The 16,850-nt window shown below is 18.1% G+C and overlaps 3 protein-coding genes across 3 annotated transcripts; 2 read left to right on the top strand and 1 right to left on the bottom strand.

Annotated features, from left to right (window-relative positions):
- Positions 1–3,058: 3,058 nt before the first annotated feature.
- On the top strand, positions 3,059–3,985 carry MKS88_000121 (uncharacterized protein; the record flags this gene model as incomplete). The annotated part of the gene is made up of 3 exons (XM_067214222.1): positions 3,059–3,142; positions 3,272–3,773; positions 3,864–3,985. 3 exons carry the CDS (start codon positions 3,059–3,061, stop codon positions 3,983–3,985), a joined length of 708 nt encoding a protein of 235 aa, XP_067075854.1.
- A 4,652-nt stretch (positions 3,986–8,637) lies between these two features.
- Positions 8,638–9,514, top strand: MKS88_000120 (uncharacterized protein; the record flags this gene model as incomplete). Its single annotated transcript, XM_067214211.1, has 2 exons — positions 8,638–8,724; positions 8,861–9,514. The coding sequence occupies 2 exons, from the start codon at positions 8,638–8,640 to the stop codon at positions 9,512–9,514; spliced, it is 741 nt and encodes a 246-aa protein (XP_067075853.1).
- Positions 9,515–12,305: 2,791 nt separating this feature from the next.
- On the bottom strand, positions 12,306–13,383 carry MKS88_000119 (PIR protein; the record flags this gene model as incomplete). Its single annotated transcript, XM_067214200.1, has 4 exons — positions 12,306–12,392; positions 12,654–12,829; positions 13,057–13,213; positions 13,357–13,383. The coding sequence occupies 4 exons, from the start codon at positions 13,381–13,383 to the stop codon at positions 12,306–12,308; spliced, it is 447 nt and encodes a 148-aa protein (XP_067075852.1).
- Positions 13,384–16,850: the final 3,467 nt, after the last annotated feature.

The raw sequence follows: 16,850 nt of genomic DNA, 5'->3' as shown, positions 1-16,850 counted from the left end.
GAAAACCAAAGAAACATAATTAGATCATATATATAATATGAGATAATATATATGATAAATGATTTTTATTTATATTTTTTTTTTATCTTTTTATTTTTATAAAATAATTTGCTTAATACATAATAAAATTTTTTGGTAAGTCTCAAAAGGTTACAAAACATTAATGATATTTTAAATAGTAGACGATGAAATATGAAAAAGATTTTCATTTATATTAATAAATTTATTCCAATATAGTCTCTTAATGATTTGAAAATAATATTATATTTAAGTATTATTATACATTACAATTTCTCGTGATATTTGGTTCCACTATTTAATGTAACACAAAATATCAATTTTATTTCTTTTTTAGTTATTTTTGCATGAATTTCCTTACTAATATTTATATATAAGGAATAAATATTCAATTAATAAAATTGGTTATTTTATCTATGTTTGTTCTATGTTTTGTTCTTTATAATTATTGATTTACACATTTTGTGATAGAGGCATTAATTAATTTAACTTTTTGTTTTTGTTGTTAATATTATATTACTTATATATACATAAACCTATATATTATATGTATGAGTTAAATAAGTTTTAGGCATCGTAGATTAATTAAAAAAAATAAATATTAATAAAGTGCCATGATAAAATAAGTAAAATATTATTATAAAAGTTCATTAAGTGAAAATAGAAATTTCAATCATTTTCATGATTCATTAAAATGTATGTTATTGAGATCTTATCTGTAGTAATAGTATAGTTGAAAAGAAGTAATATACTGATATATAAGTGTCAATGTAAAACTGTTATTTAGTGAAACAATATAAAAATAAAATTTTGTGTGAAAATATATGTAGTATACTATTGATAGTTTTTAACCAATATAGTAAAATAAAAAACGCTATATATAAATTATAATTATATAATAATAATAACATTAATTATTAGAAAAGGTATAATAAATTATTATAAAGCATATATTCAAGATAAATATGTATTATTCATGATAGTATATCTAGTAAAATTCAAAAAATATTAATATATATATTTAGTAATGTTACACATTTATGTTTTATACGTAACATCAAGAATAAATTATATATTTCAAGGTTAGGGTACAGTATATTTCTATGAGCTATTGAAAATTTTTTGTATGATTTAATTGGTAGTAAAAAATTTTTGTGCAGGATTATAATTTTTGCCTATTACTAGATTGCTGCATTGAATAAAAAGATTCTTATATTTATCACTTTATTATAATATATAAATATTTTTGACTTATTTTTATTTTATAAAAATATACTTATATATTTATGATAAAATATATTGGTGACAAAAAGGGTATGTATGTTTATTCTTGACGAAATTAAACAAATAAGTCAATAAATATTTCTATTAAATAAATGACAAAAGGAAAAAGAGTTTAAAAAAAATGTAGATAAAATAGAATGATTGAGATGTTGAAAAAATTAACACAAACGCATCGTATAAAATGGAATTTATATGTTTTTTAATCTGTTTCTTAATATACATATTACAAGCTACTACTTTTACCAATTTTTATATAAAAATTTTTGTTTATTTATTTAAAATGTATGTTTTTGAATTCATAAAAGCTTATAAAAGATGATATAGTTGTGTCCTTATTAATATTACAATATGTACATATTATATAATAGAATGAATTATAGTTATGTTAATTTCTTTTATACATGATTTAGTAATGAAAAAAAATATTTTAGCTTTAATAATTATTTTACTATCTTTTTAAAAACATTAATTTTTTTTATTTTAATTTTTAACATAATGAAATAATATTAATATTATTTATCTTTTTTTTAAATCAGTAATAGTACTTTTTTAAATAATTGTTTGTTGCTATTATATCACCTCTATAGTAAATATACCAGGAGTAAAATTACTGGAATATATAATAATTTTTTTGTTATAAGTATTATTTATATTATTTTAGAAAATTAATTGTTTATATTTCCTCTTAAAAATATGTTTATTGTAGTATGCATTAGAATGAGATTAGGTAAATTTTTTTAAATTATTTCATTAGAAAATTTTGTAAATTATTTATATTCCTAAATGTTTTTTTATGTTCCTTTTATATATCTTATATATATTCTTTTTGTTATTTCATTTGTAAAAAAGAAATTTCTCTAAATATTTTTGAAATTATTGCCGTTCAAACAGTGCTTTTGTAATTAATTTTTGTTTACCTTTTTCTTTATTATCATATTGAAATTTCTCTCTATAAACATTTGTATATATTTATAAAAGGCATAAGTATATTACAAAAACAAAGTATTTTTAAATATTCTATTAAATAATAATAAATCGTGTCCCTATTTAGATACAAATTATTGTTTTGTAAAATCCTTAAATAAAAATATAAACGTCAATAGTATATTTGTTTAAAATGTATTCGTAATTTCATACATTTCCTTGTAACAACAATTTATAATTTATTAATATAGAATAGTTTATGAAGGAATATGTGTTTTTTTTAGATAGATAATAATGTAAACATTATATAATTAAAAACATTTTTCATAATATCATGTACTTTTTCTGTTAGTTTTACTATCAAAATAATTAATATTATTTAAATGTAGAAGGAAATTATGTAGAAAAATATATAAAATTATAATTTTTTCTTAGGAAGCATGTAAATGTTCATAAGAACCTTCTGAACATAGCAAGTATATATTTTCTATAAGTTATACATTATTTTGAATGAAAAAAAAAAATTTTTATCGCTGAATGAATAATTTTTGTTTTTTTTTCATCTTATCTATTATTATTCTTTTTCATATTATTTTATTTTTTTATTATTAGTATATAAAATCTCTCTCTATATATATATTATACCAAATCAATTTTTATGTTATATTACGTTAATAAAATTAAATATAAGTTATATTTATATAAATTCAATTAATTACGCTTAAAATAAAATAAATCCAAAACAATATAAGTATGCTTTATTATTTGCAGGAACAAAAATATAACTAATATATTTATTAGTTAATATATATTAGCCTTAATGAACAGTACAATGAAAGAAAATTTTAAGCCCTTTTTTTTTATTAAAATATTGTTATTTACCCTTTTAATTTGGATATATCATTATAAAAATAATGTAATATTATAATAATATTTCTTATTTTACTTTTTTTTGTGTTCCATTCTTTATTTTTAAAAATTTTATTATCTTAGTATAGATATATGAATACTTGTAAATAATAAATGTTAACATTCTTTTTTTTAGTGTATATGTGCAAAAACTATGGATAAAAAGAATAATCTAGATAGCTATTCAAGTTTAAGAACTAATAGACTACTATCAGAGAGTTCATTGGATGTTATATCTACCGGATATCGATCAGGTGACAAAGGTTATTACAAATTAATGGATGAAAAGGCGGATACATATAAAATTGACAAGGACTCTAAGTCACGAAAGAATATAATAAAAGAAATTTTATTAAAGGCAGAGGAAAGGAATAACTTATTTAAGAAAAGGAAATATTCTTCGTTTAATATATTAGATTTATTTCTTGAAAAGGATATATTCAAAGAATTAGATTCCGTAGATAAAATTAATTATAATAAGAAAATTGATAAACAGACTGCAAGCTTAATGAAGCGAAGGAAGACATCTTTAGGATATATTCGGATTTTTTTAATTCTTTTGATAATTTTCATATTATTGTGTTTGTCATATGTTTTTGTTTGTTTATGTTGTGGCAAATTGATTTTAGGCTATGAAGGTAGCTCATAAAGGAACACTTTTATATTAATTCCAACATTATCAGCAATTTATGTGCTTTTAGTATTTATGAATCTTTCATTTTTATCAGGTATTCATTATACTTCTAATAAGACTGAAAATTTCAAAATAAAAAATGGAGGTAGTTTAAAAATATGTAATAATATTTTTAATTCTACTAATAAGAAAGACATTCAATATGGAATAAAATGATGATAGTATCCTTAAAAATAATATATAAATAAGAGATGTGCATACAAAATTTTTATATTAACACATACATATATATAACTATTTGATATTAAATATAAAAATACTTTTTTTAATCCTTAGTGATTTTCATTGTTGTATTTTTAAAATCTGCTATATATTGAATTGATTTAATGTAATTTGATATTTTGCCATAATATATTTGTGTATATGTATATTTTTGTTCAATGATATATATATATATATATATACATATATTTTGTATAAAATTCATTTATAAGTGCGCATATAGAATTATCTCATTAATTTAATAGGGTATTTCGTGTTGTTAATAGAAAAACATGGATTTAATTTGTTTTCATCTCTCTTACTTTTTTAGTCCAAAATGATTAATCGGTGACTTAATTAAAAAGAAGTATTACTTTCTTTAAATTAATTGTAAACTTTTTTTTATGTATTCTATATAATAAAAATAGTGCATATATTTTTTGCTTTTTGTTAAAAGTAATTTTAAATAAATTGTATTGTAGATATCATGATAAATGTTTTACAATGTGCTTTTACCACAAACATACTTTAAATATATTTTAAAATTTTTGAATGTTTTAAATATGAAAATATAAATAAGTAATAAAAAACAATTGTTTACAAAATGAATCATTTGTTCATTATTGTCTTAGAGGAATACATATTCTTGTAAATAAATTGTACTAGGTACATTTATTGTAGTTCTTACAAGAAACGGGTTGTTAATTTAATTTTATAATAATAACCAAAATATTTGTTATAAAGTACTGTTATATATATATATATATATATATATATCCTACTATAAGTTTTCCCTTTTGGTTAACGTAAAATATTTCAATATTTTATTAAATTATTTAATTATATATATACATTGTTTTACAAAATATTATATATAAAAAGTTCTATTTGTGAAAGAACCAATTTAATTATACTTAGCACATTTTTATCAAGGATTAATATCTGTGAGCAGGGTTCCTACGTATATTTATTCTTAATAGAACAACTTTTTTATAATAATACAGAATATGTTGTAACTTTTTTCTTTCTTTTACATTATATGTTCAATTTATTTATACACTGAAATTTATAATATAAAATGAATAAATCGAAACGTATAAATATTTTTTAAATTACATTTAAATTATATATACTTATAAAGGATTTTAAAGTATAATTTAAAACAAATTTCAAAATTCAACATGTGGAATATTTACACTTGGTAATATGGTAGTATTAGATAATGAATGGGACAATAAATATTTTAGTAACTTAAAATGTATAAATGAACACAGGTTTATAAAAAAACGGAATCATACAGTATATTTTAAGATAAATTTGGCATTATTAACTAATAATACGCAGAACATCTTAGATGAGAATTGTGACAATTAAAGTCCTAATCTAAATTATTTTTTTTTATATATATATTTTGAATCGAGGTGGAAGTATTGAATATATATTATTTCAAGGTGATTAAAATACTTTTAAGTATATTAAAAATAATTTATTTAGTATAAGAATGTTCATGAATGTAACTTTTATTCATGATATAATAACTGCTGTCGTATGATTTAAAATACACTTTTTCCTATATTATGAAAACAATAGAAATAATTAATATCCTCAATGCATCTTTTTTTGTTACCTAAGACGCATTAACGTAATCCATAAAAGTTGTATGTTAATTTAAAAAGTTTTTCAATTTATAATAATGTTACATTCCATACTTTTAAAAAATGATACATTAAAAAAGGAAAAAAAAAAAACAGTATATGTAAATAAAGTAAAAAGTAAAATAATATTAAAAGAAATGAAACGTATGAATTATTACATTAATATTAATATAACAAGAAATTATATACTTAATCGATACATTGATGTTAATTTATGTTTTATAAATGGAGCGGTGTATTAAATTTTATATTTTAATATTTAACATGGATAATAATATATGCAAAAATGTTTTTTGAGAACCTTAAATGCATGAAATTATTGAATTCCGGATTAATACAAGTTGATTTTAAAACATATCTAATATATACTTTAACTTTTATAAAAAGGATATCATATCTTATTTTATAAACTAAATAAACGTATAAATTTTCCATTTAATATTTACTACAATATATATATATATATAGAGAGAGAATGTTACATAAGGCATTAGGATAATATTATTTATAAAGGGGAAAGTTATGGTGTACATTATATATCTTAATGTTCGATGATACTCATAATATATAAATTATTAAATGAATGTTTTATAGTAAATAAATGCAGAATCAATACATATATATAAAAATTCTATAATACATAATAATATAATTTATGAATATTATATTAATAAATATTTTTCAAAAATTTAACAATGTTGTAATAACATGATGAAAATATAAAGAATAAAAATAAAATTATCCTAAGATTATTAATATATGAGCTTTATATTATATAACTGATCGTATATCTATACAAACAATGAATATTATGAATATTTCTTACATGTAATTAATCAAATATAAAAATGTATAAATAATAAAAAGTTACACTTATCTTAAAATTAAGTCATTATGAATAAAGTAGTAATAAATTTATATAAGAATATACAATAAATATATTAATTAACATATATAATTTTGAATACACAAGTTGGTGTATCCCTTAGAAGTAGTAAAATTAATACATGTAATAAACTTTAAAAATGAAAATAAAGTATCACTAAAAAATAAATCAATTATATAATAAAGTTTTATCGAACATATACAACAGATTTTTATTATTTTTAAAAAAATATATTTCTGTGAAAAATATTATTACTATATATTATTATATTCTAAAAAATATAACAAAATTGAAAAAATAATATATTAATGTAAAGGAGAATAAATAACATATTGGAACTTTATAGTATATGGTATTTAAATGTAAATAGATCAATGCTAAAGATTAATATGAATATGAATGTATATAAACACAGATCCATCTATGATACAGTTGCATAATATGGAAAGACTTAAATACATAAGAAATAAAGAAATGTTTCGTAAATTCCTCAATTATATAAAAATAAAATATATTTAAGTGATAATTATAATAATTCGATTACGAAATAATCAAATAATATAATTATTAAGGAATACTACATGGGGTTTCCTTTTTATATTAGACCATAATTCCATTTATACTTGAAATAAAAATATAATTATGATAATTTTTGTATTTTTATTTTTTTAATTTAAAATTTGTTTTATTTCTAATAGTTTCATTTTTTTATTTTCATAGTTTTTTTTTTTGGTTTTTTAGAAAAAAGTAATATGATATATATAATTTTATCACTAGTTTAATTCCTTGTGCATATAATAATTTTATAATTGTCATTTACAGTATTATGAAACACGAATAACAAAAATGAAGAGATAGAAATATTATCTTAAGAATATATTTCTAGTATAAATAAATAAATACTCATGTTACATTTATATATATATTTTTTAAATATATTATATTTATAGTATCTGTTTATAAAAAAATAAAAAAAATTATAAATTTGTTGTAAAATATTCATCAGAAAAATTAATAAATTAATAAATGATTTTGTTAACATATATTAATACAATATTATATTAATTAATTTAAAAATATTTTGTATATTATTTATTTTCAAATGTGTTTCAATTCAAAATTTTTTAAAATATTATAACTTTTCCTAGAATAAATATTAACCATTATTAATTTATATTTTTTATTTTATTTTTTTCTTTTTTGTTCATAAATATTAATTTATTTATATGAATAAATTACGAAAAAACAACTTTTTTTTATAAATTTATTAATATATTATATATAATAATAAAATATATTTCAAAACATATGTAATATATAATATTTTAATTTTATGATAATGAAAAAAAGATTTAAAGTGGAAAATACTTTTTAAAATACAAAAATTTTCACAAATTATATAATATACTGAAATATTCTTTTTTAAAAAATGCTCTTTATTTCATTGAAAAATTCATATTATCTTAGTAGTAATGGAACAATGCATAACGGAAAAGTATCTTTTTTTAAAAATTAATTTTTTTTATTTATTTTTATAATTAAACACTTTTAAATATAATAACTCCATTTTATATGATATATTTAATATGTATTGGATATACAAATAAGAAAATATAATTAAAATTAGTAATTAAATTATAAATGCGTAGTAGTAAATGTACTATCTGTATTGTGAATTTTTTATATTTTAAATAAATCTCATATTTAGAAGTATTGCAATAATAATTTTTATTTTTTTTCAGTATGGTTAATATATTAGTTTCTAATAAGTATACTACTAAATAATTATTTTGTATATTTTGAATATTTATTAATAAATTTAAGTTATATGGTTTTAATTCAAATTAGGTTTATATAAATAAAATTAAAACAATAATTTTACAGTAATTTTTTATTATTTCTGTTGTTCAAGACACATAAGTTATATACATTTTATTAAATTCTTTATGAAGTATCTATAAAAAAAAATTCCTAATTAAATACAGCATCCTTTATCATTAGATATATATTATATTATTATCAATTTTTTTCAAACTTAATATATTATAATATTAAAAATATATATAATGGACAAAAACTGTAAGTTACTATTATTTATTAATATTTGTACTTTTATCCTTTTACCATGGATATGCAATTTTAACAGTGTTATGGTATGATAATGCTAATTAAGCATATATATATATATATATAATTAATATTATTTGTGTTTTTCTTTTATTAATATGTTTTGTTTACTTGAGATTATGTATACACTTAAATTTTTTTTTATTTCCATGGATTTTTTAGGGTAATTTTAATAAATATATATATGAGAACCAGAACAGTGATAGAACGTTAGGTGCAAAAACATATAGATTGCTAGCAAAAAATATTAAGGAAAAGCGTTCAAATATTGTATGGGTAAACGAGGAGATACCATATAACACAACTTACAAAAAAAGTAATAAATGCAATAACAAAAGAGTATCCAAAGGAAAAAATAAACAGATAAAAAAAGGTTCAATAAATAATGGAGAAAGCTCAGAAGTATCTAGAAGAAGAGAACCTTCTCTATACACGAAAAGGAATCCATATACTAAAGAAAAAATGGTAAACAAAATATTTTATAAAAATTATGTTAGACGTGCTGCAAATTCGGACTTTAAATTTTTGAAAAGAAGCCTACGAATAAAAAATGATGGAGTTTGCGTTTTATCTTTGTTCTATATAATAATTGGCGCAATTTATACATATTTAGTATGTTCCTATAAGGACTTAAATAGCAACATGTGGTTTATCCCAGTAATTGTAATATTAATTATATTCTGGTTTGTAATTTTAGCAGAGACTTTTTATCTAATTAGAAAATATGTACAACATGAAAAGTTAATACATATAAAAAGTGATATTTATCATACGGCATATCCTTCATTACGTGAACCACTTTATTATAAAAGTTAACTTCTATAATTTCCGAAGTGTTATATATAAATGATAAACGTACATATAATTTTTTAGATTTCATAAATACTCTTGGAAGTGTTTGATCTTTTTCAGGATCAATCATAAATATATATGTTATTAATTTTATGGGTAATATAACTATTTTGATATTTTTAGCTTTGATTATAATGTATTAACTCAGCTTAATGGAATATGAGGTTTATATATATATTTCTGTATTCAAACAGATTTTCTAAAAAATACATATATTTTCCTTAGAATTAATATATAAAAGAACACTTTACGTAAAATTTAATTGATATATTGTGGTAATTTATATTTGTAACTGTAGAAATGTGTCTTAATTATTTTTTATCTTTTTTTAGATTTAAAGGATAATTTGCAATGTAAATAATAAAATATATTATTTCTTTAATTTTAAAAATAAATATATCTTGGCTAGTAAAAGATAAAACAAGTTAATTGTATATTGTTGTATCGATATATTTTTTTTTTAATCCTAAAAACAATGTTTATGTTTATTCTACAAAAAATAATTTTATAATAAAATTTTCATGAATCATATTTATTTAAAAACATTTTTTAATATATATTTTTTTTGCACATTATAAATATTAATTTATAAATATCATATTAATAATATCCTTTTTAAATAGAATTATAAGTTTAGGGCTTATTGCTGATATTTTAATATTTCCCTTGTTATTATTTTAGGTCATATTATTAGTATGTATCTATTTATTATTAAATTTACATTTAATCCTGTTTTAAAAAAGGAAAAACGGACTTCAATGATTTAAAAAAATTAAATATTTTTTAACTTATATGTATAAAAATAATAGATAAATGGAATAAAATTTGAATATTAAAAATATTTTTTTAATCTGCAAAAAAAAAATATTATATAAGTACCTTATATCTAATATATAAATGATAGTAATTTTTTTATCACATTAATTATTCTTTTGTAAGAAATAATATATTAACAATACGTTTTATTTATAGTTGAAGAAAATAATTTTTATAGAATAATTCTGTTAAAAATACTTTATCTTGATAGTGAATACATAAATTAGTAAGGTAACATTACTTTATTATTTTATAATTTATTTTGATATATACCTTATTATGAAGTTAATAATAAATAAATAAATATATATATACGTATTATTGAAACATTAAAGAAGTAGATTTAAAAGTATAACTTAATAGTATGTTTATATAAATTATTATTTTGATTAATATTTTGGGCATTTTCGTCCTTCGTAAAATTATGACAACTATAGAGAGATTATCATAAAAGATAGAATTGAGTAACTTACTAAAAAAACATTTTTATCTGTAACTTTTATATGAAGTTGGAAATGCTTCGATAATATGGCATAATTATTATATATATAATTTTTGTTTTATTATTTTGAACGTTTATTAAGTATAATCCTAAAAATCCTATATATAATTTAGTAGTTGAAATTCATACATATGGTATAATCCAAGGCCATACATATTTATGTGTAGTAATTAAAATAAATGCGTAATCTAAAATTTTTAATTCACAATTATTATGGTACTTGAAAATTTGCAAAATGATAAACGGAAGCCTACATTTCTAATTTATCATACCTATACCAATGCTTATATAATAAAATATTAGGAGACTATAAAAATTAATTTATATTAAAAACGTCAAGAAAAGAAGAATTACCTTATAATTTAACTTATCTTTTACATATTATTATGTAACATGTTATTATAATTATGAAAATATTTGTTGTATTTTTCCTTTTGTATAAAGTAAACTAAAATCAAATATAGAAATATAAATAATGTTTGTATCTATTATTATTTAATATAGTGGAAAATTTATAATTATAAAGTAGTTTTATATATGTTTTTTATAAATAGTATATCAATTTGTTTACACCAATTGTATTTTTTATATATAAAATGATAATAAAGGAGAAATAGAATTAAGAACCATATACAAAAAGAAAATACTTATAAATTGTTAAAGAATGGTTTAGCGGTTGTCCTTTTATATTCGAAATATGAAAACTTGTAGTACTTACCATTATATATAAATATATTTTTCACAGTATCTCATTGAAAGTCTACCTTTTGAAAACAACAATCTTAATATTTTTGTTTTTTTGTTTTAAATTTATAATTCCAATTAATTTTAATCAAATGAATTATAATAAAATTTTTAAATAAAATTAGCTATAAAGAAAAGGTAGACATTTTTTATTTTTTGAATAATTTTTTATTTTAAGTTTTTCGTTTTTGCATTTATATAATAATATTATTTTTACTGTTTTTAATTCTTTTGTTTCTTCTTTCCTTTTCCTTATTTAATGTTTAGGGAAAAACGTTTCCTCATATTACTGTATAAGAAAATCAACGTTTGCTTCATAATTTTGTGTTAAATATTTAAGTTCTAATTTTATTTGTATTGTATTTAAAAAAATTTTTTTAAATTATATAGATTCTTGTTTTGATAACTGTTACAATAGTATTTTATTTATGTTAAAATTGTTTTTGAATAATTTTCGTATCATTATTAGTGTCATTTTTATACTCATTTATTCCCTTCTATAATTTATTTTATCTAATTTATTAATAAATTTCCATTTACATACAAATTTTATAATATTGAGTGCTGAATGTTTCAGTGAAAATAATATGAAGTGCAATTAATGAATCAAGGGTCTCATTGAGGATGATAACCTATATTATGAACAATTCTTTCGTAATTTCTATTTACTTCTACATTAATGTTTTGTATGTATTATCTTTTTCCCTCCTGGACTTCGTTGTGTACAATTATTTTTTTCCTTATTAATTGATTACTTAACCATGATTTCATTCGAGTAAACTATATGCAGAAAAAAAAAAAAATATGTGTATATATATACTCAAAAATATTATATTTTTTTTCTAATAATTTTCTGAAAAAAAAAATTGTACAAATTAATGTATAATATTCATATTACTATGTATAATTTTTATTAACCTTATATAAAAAAAAAAAAGTGAAAGATGCTAGTAATAGGATAGCTGCTGTTAAGCTGAAAAAAAATAAGTAATTCACATTAGTAGGGGATAAAATTTGTGGTACAGCTGGGCAAGGAATTACAGTTCGCATTTTTTCTTCATATGCTTTCTTAAAATTATTTAATTCCTCACAAAAATCGTTGCTCTCCTTCCCTTCACATTCCCTATATTTATTATTATAAAGGTTATAACATTTTTTAATAGGATTACAACTGCTAATATTAGATAAAACGTTGCTACCATTAAAGTTGTCAAATTCTTCATATAGTCATATAGATCTGTAAATTTTGTTAAGGTATCTCGATCAATTTTTTTTATTTCAGCTATGCATAAATTATCTGTTCTGGACGAAAATTCTTTATATTTCTGAAAGAAATCAGAATTCTTATTATATTTTTAGTTTGAATTTATCCTGTAATTTAAGTATTTACAACGTTTGAGACTATCCGTTATTTAGAGTTACTTGATTTCAATTAAATATCTACCAATATCTTGGCATGGTTGAATGAAATCACCGTCAGCAATTGAAGAACATTTCCTTCCAGGATTTTCAGCAAGTTCCCCACTTTTTTCATTTTTAATATCTGTGATAGCTTCATCAAATTCCTTTCTATATTTAAGTAATAATGTCACGGAATTTTCCTAAAAATAATAAAAATATAATAAAAAAATATAAGTACACAAATTCATATTTTCTTGAAAGACACTTTTATGTCATTTCTGGAACAACCAACTATTGAGTACAACAATATATATAATTATTATAACATAAAGAAAAATTTTACATTTTCCTTTGTATATCTAGAGGTCATTGTATATATAGATATATACGTGAATTAAATAACAAAAATTAAATTGGTATCATATTAATATTTATATATATGAAAAAGTATATATAATCTATTTATATATGGTGTATTCCTTTTTTTTATACATAGAATATAAAAAAAAAATACTTGGGAAGAAGTCCTATTTACTTTTTATCAATATCAAAATAAGGCAGTGTCTTTAGTGTAATATAATATAAATGCTTTTAATTGATAACATAATAATATCAAAAACGGATTTACCTTATTTTAAATAAACAGAAGTAGAGAAATAAACGCATACATACTTTTTTATTATTATATGGTTTATAAAATTGTTCTGATAACTTATATAAAAAAAATAAATTATCTCTAATATATTCTCATATAAATTTCCTATTATATTGGAATATGTATTTAGTAATTCTTTTTAGCTTTGTAATGTTTTTTAAATAGATAAATATTATCTATTCAAAAGATACAGCATTGTTTTATTTATTTATTTAGTTATTATTTTTGTTTTTTGTTAAAATGATACCTCTTATATTATTAAATTAATATTTATATTAAGAAATAATAATATATGTATTCGCTAAAGTACTTAACATTAAATTATAACTGAAATTAACGATTATATAAATGAAAAAGAAATTTATCTAAAACATACATATAACGTATGAAAATAAAGGACATTTTGTTAAATTATAAGTATACTTCTTAAAAAAAAAAATACTTTTAAATAAATAAAATATTTCTCAACAGATAAACTATATTATATAATAATAAAATATTCCATTAATTTTCTGCATTAAACTATATAGGGATGTTAAATTTTTAGTTGAATTTTTATCACATTTAACTTGACTCAATGTAAAAATTTATTATAGAAATATGCATATATAAAATCATATTAGATATTATTATACTGTAAATTTATTATAATTATAAATTAATAATAAAATAAAAAAAATTCAATAATTTTCCTAAATCCTTTAATAAAATATGTTATTGAAATTATCTTCACCTGTAACATAATAAAAATATAGAATAATATATCAAATGAAATTCATCATTTTAGTCCAAATGGTAAGCATACTGTTACAAAATATATTTATGTTACATATTTTGCGTTCCATGCTTTATATAATAATTGTGAAAAGCAGTATCATAATTATCTTAAATTTCATATATTTTACTACTTTTTTTTTTATTTATCAGTATTCTACGTCATATTAGTTATATTACATGATCTCTTATGAATCGATACACTCGAAGAATAATAAGAAATTATTTCTCCTTTTTTACGTTAATTACATTTTTGCAAAATATCTTATGATTATATATATTTAATATTATATATAAATCGTGAGGTATTTTTATATGTGAATTCTGTTAATATATTTACAATATATAAAAATATTTTTTAGAACTTAGAAACGTTTTTAAAAAAAAATATTATATTTATTATTAATATATTTATTGAATGAATTGTTTTTTCTTTACGAAAATTGACAAAGTTAATACAGTAATATAATTCTTATAATTGTTAAAATAAATGTCTTCTAAAATTGTTTTTTCTATAAATATTCTTTGTTTATTATTTTATTACCTTATTTTTCTTAATATTAATAATATAATTATTTTCGTATTTTATCAAATTTTTTTATTTATAATATTAATATATTTTTTTATTTTTTAAATCTGTTACATTTAATAAAATATACAGTTTGTCAAAATGAATAATATATTTCCATGTATTTGAGTTTTGATATTATGACTTTTGTATTAATTCTCAACCACATTTATACGTTTATGTATTCTAATGTTCTTTTATTATTAATATTTAATATATATATAATATACGAGCAATATTTTTAAGAGACTAGAGGTAAATTAAGAAATACATATGCATTTCATCTATTAAATACAAAAGAGAACGAAAATATATATTATGCTTGTAATGCATATATTATCTAAATATGTATGTACTGTCTATACAATATGATAAACCGTAAGAGTGTTTATTGACAAGATTTTTATATATATTAAGCTAATATCGTATAGAAGAACTATAGTTTTATCGATGGTAAAATAAAAGGATAATAATTAAATTCCATTTATTTTACTCATAATTGATGAAACATGGATGACGTTGATATTAATAAATAAAGGTAATTATTTTCCAACTAAAATATAATTAATATTATAATATATCTGTTTTATGTAATAGAAGGATGTTATGTTAAGCAGAATACATATATATGTTTTGATTATAATTTTGTTGACAGCTCTGCATAATTATAATAAATAAAAAAAATGGATTTTTTGTTATTTTAATTATTAATATTATTTATGCATTAATTATATTATCGAAACAATAAGCGAAATGGTGTTGTTATATTATTTATTCAATAGAATGAATTAAATAAAAATTTATAATCTACATATATTTATAGTATATTATAACAGCAAATATATGTTACATATAAGAATGTAATTTATACTTTGTCGTAAAGGGATTAATATTAATTTATTTTATAAATATTAATATGTATTCACTCATAATAAAAAAATAATATAAAAAAAAAAAAAATCAATAACCTTATTAACTAAGATAATAAATTTAAAAGATTATTCTGTAATAACAAAAAAATAAAAATAAAAATAAAAAGACGAAAAACAAAATTTATAAATTCACTTTAATATTTAAAAAGTAAGTCACTCAAAATCTTATATTAACATAACAAAATATGAATGATATTATAATTTTAATTGAAAGGACAAAATGAAAGATATATGATATTTTTTAAAATACCTATATAGTAATTATATTTTCTTCCATTTCTTCTTGATTTTAAATAAACTTTGAGACTTATCAATTTAGTATTCTTTAATATATTAACTTATTTATTTGAAATTTTTATTTCTTTTATTTCATAAAAATATTATTATGTTTTAATATTAAAATTTAAAAAAATGAAAAAAAATGCGAGAATTTTTTTCATTTATACGTATATATCTTTTCGCAAAATATTAAATGGAAGTTAAGATATAATATTATATATTCATTATATATCCGTTATCATCTCTTTTTAACCTTATTGATAATAGCTTTGGTTTATTAAATATATCTTAATAATATTTATATAAATGAAAAATAAAATAATAAAATATTATAAATATATGTATATACAATTTTCTTATATAATACCGTACAATATATGGAGAAAATTAAATTCTTTATTAAGAAATAGAGTTTTTAAATATGATTTTTTCACTTTAAGAAAAGGAAAAATAAATGAAAAGTAAATCAATGTTGTATAAAAACGTTGAAGCGTTAAATATTTATAATAAATGAACACCATTATTCTGAGAATACACACTAACCCATAGCAGATTAACCGTGTTTCTTTATGTATATAGTGTGTTTTCTTTATAATATATTTAATTATATAAATTATGTATGTAATTTG

This window comes from Plasmodium brasilianum (genome assembly GCF_023973825.1).
Source record: "Plasmodium brasilianum strain Bolivian I chromosome Unknown PB_00_03, whole genome shotgun sequence".
Lineage (NCBI taxonomy): Eukaryota > Apicomplexa > Aconoidasida > Haemosporida > Plasmodiidae > Plasmodium > Plasmodium brasilianum.
The sequence above is the reverse complement of the archived record's forward strand: the minus strand, read 5'-3'. Positions and strand labels throughout refer to the sequence as shown.